Genomic DNA, 9,827 nt, shown 5'->3' with positions numbered 1-9,827 from the left:
TCACCCTAAAGCCACTTCAAAATAGCACGCACACATACAAAGGAACATAATTTGGTGAAGTGTAGGTAGTAGTCAGGCATACTTGTGTCTGGGGTTAAGAATTTTAAGCTACAACTTTACTAGAGCTTGCAACACATTATGAATTCAGTCACTGTTCAAATATCAGGTCCAGCAGGTGAGACTTGGCCAAGAAGCCCATTGCATTGAGAGTATTCAAGATTTTGTGCTAGGAAATAATATACACACAAATTTGTAATATTTGTGTTACATCGTGAGAGTTCAAGTTGCTGAAAAATTGCTTTTGTGGCTGGAATTTTTCCTGTGTACTATCAAATCTTCACTTTTGGCTTGTGTAAGATGTGACTAATGATGGCTTCTCAATAATCCATTTCCTCTGAGAATGAACTCCTGACTCAAACCATGCTGCCAATGCTGGGAATGGGTTTCTGCTACTACAACCACGTTGTTTTATGATATTAGTAGCCAGGCAATGATCTAGAGCCTCATTTATTTCTAACCTGTGCTTTTTGAGATGTCTTAGTTTTTGCAGAAGTTTCCAGGAGACTTTAAGGATGAGAATGACAGGTCGGGGTTTGAGGGGTTGACTGTGTGTCCTAAGCTTCCAGCTCCCTCATTCTCACTTAGCCTAAAATCAGTCTCTCTCTTTCTCTCTCTCTATGTGAGACAGAATATGCACATTCTGAACATATATATATACACACACACACACACACACACAATGTAAGATTTCACTTGAGTAGAAAGATATGTTGCTATGAGACAATTGAATGTTATTACTCTCTAGAGACATAGTAATTCTTTTTTTCCTACCTCATGAGGTTTCTAGTAGGGAACAAATAAAATGTAAATATATAAAGCCTAAAGGAGCTTTGCAACATTGTTGAATGTGAGTGAAGACTGGGATCTTGCTTTTCTTCTACTGGTGTGCCATTTAATCATTTGTCTAGGTGATAATTCACACATTTTAAAAAACATTGTGCCAAATGTTTGTGGGGCTGGGACAACACAACAGATGATGACTCAGCATGTTAGTTAGCTAGGACTGCTGTCACAAAGCATCATGCACCAAGTGGCTTAAACAACTATATTTCCCCCCCACAGCTTTGGAGGCTGTAAGTCCAAGATCAATGGTTGGCTCCTTTTGAGGGCTGTGAGGGAGAATCTCTGCCATGTCTCTTCCCCAGTTCGTGGTGGTTTTCTGGCAATCTTTGGCATTCCTTGACTTGTAGATGCATCACTCTGATCTCCACCTTCATGTTTATATGACATTTTCCTTCTGTGTAGATCTGTGACCACATTTCTCCCTTTCATAAGTATATCAGTCATATACTTATATATGACTGGTGAATTAGGGGACCACCTTACTCCATATGACCGCATCTTAACTAATTACATCTTTAGTAATTAGTTAACTAATTACATCTTTAGTAATTTAGTTAACTAATTACATCTTTTTTTCTTTTTCCCAAATAAGTTCACATTCTGAGGTACCTGGGGTTAGGACTTCAACATATCACTTTTGGCGACTACATGATTTAGTCCATAATACTCACATATCATCTGCCTAAATTTAAAAGTTACACATAAAACTAACAAACTAACAAAGAAAATATGTTTTATTCTCCTCCAATAATAAATATACTTTTTTTAAACACCTGGATGGATGAGCTTTTTGAAATCCTTAGAGATCCCTGCTGAGTTATGATGGAATGAAAAGAGCTGGTCCTTATCCTCTACCTCCTTCATGTCCTGCTATTTATTCCTGCCCCCGGCCCCATCCTGCCCTGTGGTCACCTCAAGTACATGTCTGTGAACAATCAACTGGCACATTCCAGTGACATTCATATACCCTGCAAGGAGCCTTGCCTTGGTTATCCTTGGAGCCCAGGCATTGCTCCCATTGGTGGTGAGTCTGACTTCAGATGAATGGATCTAGAGAAAAGGCCCTCAAAGGCTGTTCAGGCAGGAAGTTCCAGGGTCCTTAGGTACCTAGACGGTGGTCTAGAATGAGGGCTTTGGGTGTTGCTGATTCACAACTAGAGAAGGCAAGGTTCTTTATGGTGAGGACATCAGGGCAAGAAATTCTCTTGCCTGGATCTAAGTCTATACTGTCAGTGAACTAAACTTCTTGATAGTCTTATGGCTAATTGCCTAGTGAAGGGAGACAAAGCATAAATGATAAGCAAAATACGTAAGTAAATTATATAAAATGTTCAAAGGTGATAAGTGCATAAGATACAAGTGGTGCAGAGTAGGAAAGATCTGGTGTGTTTCCAGGGACAGGACAGCTTACAACATTCCACATAGGGTGTTCAAGGTAGGCCCAGCAGAGATGGAGACATCTGAGCAGGATTTGAGAGAGGTAAGGGAGCTAGGGAAATGGATACAGGGCACAAAGGCACATTTTGGGAAGAAGGAGTTGACTGATCAAAGATCCCAGGGATGAAGTGTGCCTGGAGTGTCCAGGAGACAGAAAGGAGGCCAGTGTCGATTGCATGTTATAAGCATAGGAGGATATAACAAGAGTTAAAATCAGAGAGATGAGGATGGGAGGTCAGATCACATAGGGCCTTTTAGGTTTCTTTTAAAGGCTTGGGCTTTTACTCTGAGATTAGAAGCCCCTGCAGAGTTTTGAACCGAAGAATGATCTAACCATTCCCGTTGCTGTGTTGAGAATAGACTATAAGGGGCAGAGTAAGCATAGAAAGGAGGAAACTGTTTAGAAGGCAATTATATAATCCAGGCCAAGGATGAGAGCAGTAAGTTGGACCAGAGTATTTTCTGGTGGAGAGTGATAAGTGGTTGGTGATTGGATTTGGGAAATATTCTGAAGGTGGAGCCAACAGGACCTCCTGATGGACTGGAATATACATATATACACACACACACACACACAAGCATACATATATTTATATTCCAGTTATGTAAATATCATGTATTTCATGTATTTCAAATAAGCCCATATTAGCTCTCATATCAGGCACTCACATTTTTCAGTTAATAAATGTATAGACTTTTATGTGTTTATATGGTTATGTAAATGAACATACAAAATAGTTTAATTTTTTTCATACACAGGAAAACATTTAATTAGCAAGGGTTTACATTTTTCAGTAATTTGAAGGGCAAGGATTAAAAAAAAATTCCTAAGTAATTCTCTTAAAAAATGTGCATGTATACACACACACACACACACATATATAGAGAGAGAGAAATTTGGGTTACTTCAAGTTTTTTGCTCTTAACAACTGAACGATGGGTTTGACATCAACTAGGAGGGGAAAGGATGTGGATAAAACAGGTCTGCGGGAAAAGAACCCTAATATTTTCCCTGCTCCCTGTGTACTTTTGGCGATACTGAGTTTGAGATATTCATTAGCAATTCAAGGGGGATATTAAGCTGGTAATTTGTTACTCATCTCTGGAATCTGGGAGGTATTCTGGGTTGGAGTTATAAAACTGGAAATCCTCATCAGTGTTCAGATGATATTTAAAGCCTTGAGAGTAGATGAGATCATTAAAGGAGTTAAACTTGATGGGAAAGGGGAGCAAGTGGTGAGCCCTAGGAAACTCCGGCACTGGAAGTGGCGGAGAGGAGCATGCTCCCACACAGAAGACTAAGAAGGAGAGACAAAAAGGAAACAAAGCTAAACTAAACTATAACTAAAAGGAAGCACAAGAGGATGTAGGGTATTGCAAGTCAAATGAAGAAAATATATCCAGGAAGATAGACTTACTCATTGTATCCAAAACTGTTGACAAGTAAATTAGAATTGTTCTGAAAAATAACCTTTGGATTTAGCTAATTGGAGGTCAGTAGTGATCTTGACTAAAGTAGTTTCATTGAAATGGTGGGAGCAAATACCTGCTTGTAATGGCTCTAAGAGAAAACTGGAGGCAAGAAACCAGAGGCAGTAAAGACAACCATTTTGAAGAGTTTTGCTGCAAAGAGGAGCAGGGCAATGGGTCAGCATTTGGCAGGGAAGTAGGGTAACGAGAAAGTTTTAATTTTATGATGGAAGACATAACATCATGTTGCATGCTGTCCAGAATTATCCAGTAGATAGTACAGAAATGATGCTTTGAGTAGAAGAGGATTTCAGTAGCAATGTTTTGGAGTAGGTCAGAGGAGATGGGGTCAAATGTACAAGTTGGGAGACTGGTTTGGGATAGGAGCATGGCTAACTCTTCTCTGTGATAAGCATAAAGGTGGAACATGGAATTTGCTTACCTGGGTAGATGCAGTTGTGAAAGTCTGTGGCAGTTTCTTTTGACTGATTCTAATTTTTAAGTGATGTAGGAAACAATGCCATCAGCTGAGAGTGAGGATTAGGGGAGAAGATGCTGAGGTTTCAGCAGAGAGAAGGGTGTATAATCGTCCAGCAGAAAGGGAGAGTAATGGACTGAGAACATACAGAATTAAGGGCTCACTTGACTTGCGTGATCATGCATTTCAAATGAGCCCATATTAGCTTATATCACACACTCAAATAATTTTCAATGAATACATTTACATGCTCATATGATATATAGGAGGTGATGGGAAAAAGCTTAGTTTTTTTTTCATTCATACACAGGAAAACATTGAATAAGCAGGGATTTAAATTTTTTCAGTAATTTGAATGGCAAGATTAAAAATTTTTTTTGATTGTTTTAAAGAATGTGGCATAGTGCATTAAATTTTACCCACTGTGTAGGTGGAAATCTGTGGGATAGTTTGCCATAGTAATGGTGACTATGAAAGTAGGTTCAGAAGTAAGGAAAATAATGTGCATAGATAAGAAATTTGATCAGAAGGGAGAGTTTCAGAGTTTCAGATCTTGGAGTCCAGGCATAACCAAGTTTAAATCATGCCTCTGGGTGGGAGAAATCCAGTGACAATGAATTGATTGGTGGTGAAGAGGGTGAAAAACTACAAAGAAGTTTTTGCCAACAATTGGATTTAAGGATTTCAGGATTTATGTTTTGGTTTTCTGATAGAAAATAATATAGCATTCTGCTGAAATATACCAATTCCCTCAATAAGTAAGATTATGAGTAGGTATATAGGTATATATAATTTAAATTTTAAAAATAGATTACAGGTATATCTAGATCTTGAATTAATTGATGAGGTTTAGTTATATGATTATATTTCTTATAAAATACATTAGAAATACTGCTTTTAACTGTAGGCACACAATTAAAACAGATGTAAACCTATGTTTAATTTAAAATATATTAAAATCATTTAATAAAGGTCTTTTATTATTTTACACATCAAATTTCATGCAATCAGTACTCCACTGAAGGAGAAAAGATTATGAAAAAAACAATGAAAGCACAGGCAGAAAATAAACAACACAAAAGACTAATTCTGATTTGTTTGGTGTCCTTAATACCCTGTGCTATCTTTGACAACAAAGATGCCTTACTTACGAGATTCAGAGGCCCAGAAGTGAAAAAAAATACAAGTAGTTAATGAATAATGCATATGTTCATAGCAATGGTCAAATTATACTGTTTCCTAATGGGTACCATTTTTCTTCATCGAGTGGGACACTACAGAGTTGGATGTTAATTGCTCCCACAAATACAGTTTTACTCTTCACAATAAGCATTAAGACATGTCCTTGGAGCTCTGTGACTTCATCATATACTACCTAAAGAGGGAGAAAATAATGAAAATATAATTCAGAAATGCTTAAATACATCTCTTTTTTAAGTATTGCTTTTAATAAAAAAAAAAAATTAGCTGCTAATATCTTGTACCCTGGCATAGATAGGTTAATGTCAGACTCTTTTATTTCTAACTTTTATTCTGAAAAGCTAAAGGTTCTGCTAACATAACAGAGTTTAATGACAGGCTATTTTTTGTAAGAATCCTAGAATTTACTGATTCTACTAAGAATTTCTATATTTAGAAAGATGGTAAATTACTCTCTAGGAAGAAATTTAAATATTCTTTACCTTCTATATCCCATAAATATGTTCAGCTATTATGTATTCATAAAAATAAAAAAAGAACATCATTCTTCTGTGTTGAATGTTACTGAGGAAAAACAGACCAATTTTTTTTTTTCAATTTTAGATTCAGGGGAATAGACGTGCAGGTTTGTACCAGGGGTATATTGTGTGATGCTGTGGTTTGGGCTTCTAATGATCATGTTACCCAAGTAGTGAACATAGCCCCCAATAGGTAGTTTTTCCACCCTTGGTCTCCTTCTTCCTTCTTCCCTCTTTTGGAATCCCCAGTCTTTATGCTTCCCATCTTTGTGACCATAAAACAGACCAATTTCTATGATTTCCCTTTGCTACTTAAAAGCAGCACAATGATATTTTCTTGTACATGTGCAGAAGTAATACTATGGTTACTTTCATTTATTTAAAGTTGCTAATTTTTAAATTATGAAAATACACATTCATTAAATCTGTATGAAACAACAACAATAAAAATACCAAAAAGGAAGAAAATAATTGGAATTTTCACCATTGGGAGATAATTACAGTTAACATTTTGATGTTCTTTTTGTTTTCTATATATAATCACTGATTCAGAATCTGACTTGTAATTATGCTTTATATACAGTTTCATGTTTTGTTCTTTTTTTATGACTTTTTTTTTTCAAAAGGGATCTGTTCAGCTGTCCTTTCATAACGTGCAGGAAGTGAGTTACAGGTCCATCGGCAACCCGCAGTGGTAAAGCAACGTAAAGGTATATTAGTGCAAAGAAATTAGTTATTTATCATGAAAGGAGGAGAGAGCTGAGTGGAAATCTGGCATGGTTACCAGGGAAATGTCTTAGAACACATTTAGAAAAGGAATTTCATATACTGCTACAAACTTGCTTGCTTTTTACAGGCAAGTCACAAGATAGAAACTTTCTCAATATATGCCAACAAGAAGCAGAGGAGACGACTTCAGAGGGCAGCCCTCTGAGTTCACTGGGCAGCCTCCCCTGAGGGCATGGATTCAGTTTCCAGTACTTTGCACAGCATAGGCCTACCTTTCATTACATTATCAGTGAAATTCAGTTCCAGATCAATCTGCTAGTGGCTCTGAATAATGATTCACTTAATAAGTAAATAAGTTCAATCAAAGGGCATGAGATGCAATCTGATATGCGAATGCGGTCTACCCTGATCCTTGTGTGTGTTCTTGGCTACCTCTTTTTCCAGAATTTTACTCTCATTCCATACAGGAGATTATGGTTTAGTTTTCTAGTGTTGCTCATTCACATTATTCCATTTCACCTATTGAGTTTTCCTGGGATAATAGAGGATTTTAAGAGTTTCCTTAAAAAAATCTCCGAACACTACCACTGTAATTCATGTTTTTTAACAACTGGACACCCAATGCTGCCTGGAAATCTTTCCAGGACTTCAGAGTAAACTCCTTTTTCTTTTCTCTAAGTGGCTATTTTGAACTGTCTGAACTGTTCTCCATTTTTCTTCCTGCATCATGTTCAGCTGATGAACTCCTCTCTTATTTTACAGAGAAGACAGAGAAATGAACCCTCAAAGTGTGACTGTATATGATGCAGAAAAATGGGGAAGTCTGGCTAAGGACTCTGTGAATTGTATGAATAAGTCATAAATTGTAAGTTTTTAAAAAACATATCAATAATTTATATTTTCATGAATCTGTTGTCAACTGTGTGTTTTCTCATTTGCATAATGATGATAATAATCCTTACCTTTTAGCATTATAGGGAGGAAGAAATGAGATAATGAATATAAGGCTTGCTACAAAGCCTGGAACATATTAGACACCAATAAATTATAGCTGAAAAAGATCCATCAAATACACAAAAAGGAACAGTTGTTTCTTAATATTTTGCATCAATTGACTGGAGAAAACCCTTCCAGACAGAATTGAGTCTCCCAGGTATTTAGCAAGCTAAAAGCTTCAAGAAGTGACGTTAGGAATTAATTGCTTTCCTGGTTAAAATACAAACATTTGAACTTCCAAAGTTTTTTATTACTTAATATATTTTTTCCCTTGGTTTTATTAAGAAAAGTTACTTTCTTAAAAGTGACTGAAGTTTTATAAACATGTAATCATTGCACATTATAGTTGATAAATATTTATTCTAATTGCTTTGGCGCATCCATAATGTTGTTAAATAGTAAGTACTCTTTTTAACTGAGCAAAGAATAATTAGTGGCTAATGTTAGCAAAGTACAGAGATGATTATATTCTTTGAGACCTTTCGTCAAAGGATTTAATATATATTCTGCATACTCAGAACCAAAAAAAAAAAAAAATGGTTCTGGTACATACTCAGAACCAAAAATAAATAGCTCTTTTAATTTCTCTTTCTAATAATTTTTACCTATAGGCATGAGCTAAGTCTTTACTACCTTCTGACAAATAACTAAATGTGTGGGTTTGGAATTATTACGTCTAATAGAAAACACTTAAGGTAATTCATATCTATTAACATATACGGAACATTCCAAGAATGTACTGAACATTAGTTGACACAAGGGTCTAGTAAATAATTCTAACGTGTATTTTCATGATTGAAATGAGAGAACAACAAGATAGGAATTGAAGTGTCTCTAGTGCTTGTGGGAAGTGGTAGAGGAGGCAGGATAATGAAAGAAAGAGTTCAAAAGTGAGAACAGGAGTACTCCGTGGGTGGAGACAGGTAGGAATAACACAGCATAGTGTAGTGCGGTAACCATGAGCTTTGGAATCAGGCAGTTCTGGGCTTAATATATAGTTGTGTGACTTCTGGGTCACATTGTCTTCACTTACAAATACAATTTTCATCACGTTGAAGTTGCAATAAGATTATAACACAGATAGCAATAACTATAGCTTCCTGAGTGTGCCATATACTTGGCATTGTGCTAAGTAATCACTGTATATTCTGCAGGATATTTTAAGGCATGTAAAATGCATAGAACGTTCCTGTTCTGTTCTTTCTAATTTTCCCTTTATACCTTACAACAGAATAATATATAAGAAAAGATTGCAATATACAAAATATATTGATTATAAGCATGTAATTTTGTCATAGGGTAGAAATTCTGTATTTCTAATGAATTGTGAGAAAAATGATGGTTTTTAACAAGATGGCAAAAGTAATGGCGTGGAAAGAGGCTTTGGAGCCCGGAATCTCAGCTTTGCTTCTTCAAGCTGTATGGCAGTTCCCTGAGCACTCGCACCCCCAGCCCCAGCCCCATCTTGAGACCAGCCGTGCCCATCACTGGGATTTATAAATGACAGGGGTTTTCAGGGAGACTGCTGATGAAGCCTAATGGGACTCACTCTGCAAAGGGTCAAATAGACAAGCTTGGCCCTGCATCAAAGCCTCAGTATGTGAAGGGTGGAGACTCTGTCACTTGTCTGTGTCCCCGACCCAGCCTTTCTCATCTCTGGATATTAAAGAGAAAGGAGGATAGGAATAAAAATAAAAAGAACTATTTTCACAAAAGGCTTTGTAAGACATTGGTATGCAATGTAATATCTTCTTTGTACTCCTCTAAGAGATTTATATAAAGAGGAGAGTGAGGTCATCCTCTCCCACTTCACAGAGCAGTACACGGCTTTTACAGTTTGAGAAATCCCAGCTGTGGTGAGTGGTTGATGCAGCAGTACTCGGCGAGGCGACGGAAGCGGAGGAAAAGTTTAAAACAAGGTAGATGCCCTGTGATAACTCACTGGGCTCTCTAGTCAGCACTGGGTTTATTGGTAAAGACATCTAGTAAGGTGTTCTTGAGGTTGCACACAAGAGACTGAGGAGTTTGACACAAAGATGGGGTCCTACATCACTACTGAGAGCAAGAGAAAGTAAAATCAGAGTTAAAATCTAGTG

The 9,827-nt window shown here is 36.8% G+C and overlaps 1 protein-coding gene across 1 annotated transcript in view; it reads right to left on the bottom strand.

The window, feature by feature from the left end:
- Window positions 1-5,269: 5,269 nt before the first annotated feature.
- Window positions 5,270-9,827, bottom strand: part of PIK3C2G (phosphatidylinositol-4-phosphate 3-kinase catalytic subunit type 2 gamma) — a 383,353-nt gene continuing 378,795 nt past the window's right edge. The window contains 1 exon segment of the mRNA XM_007967793.3: window positions 5,270-5,663. Coding sequence (XP_007965984.3) covers window positions 5,511-5,663 — 153 coding nt within the window. The 3' untranslated portion in view covers window positions 5,270-5,510.

This window comes from Chlorocebus sabaeus, chromosome 11 (genome assembly GCF_047675955.1).
Source record: "Chlorocebus sabaeus isolate Y175 chromosome 11, mChlSab1.0.hap1, whole genome shotgun sequence".
NCBI lineage: Eukaryota > Metazoa > Chordata > Mammalia > Primates > Cercopithecidae > Chlorocebus > Chlorocebus sabaeus.
The sequence above is the reverse complement of the archived record's forward strand: the minus strand, read 5'-3'. Positions and strand labels throughout refer to the sequence as shown.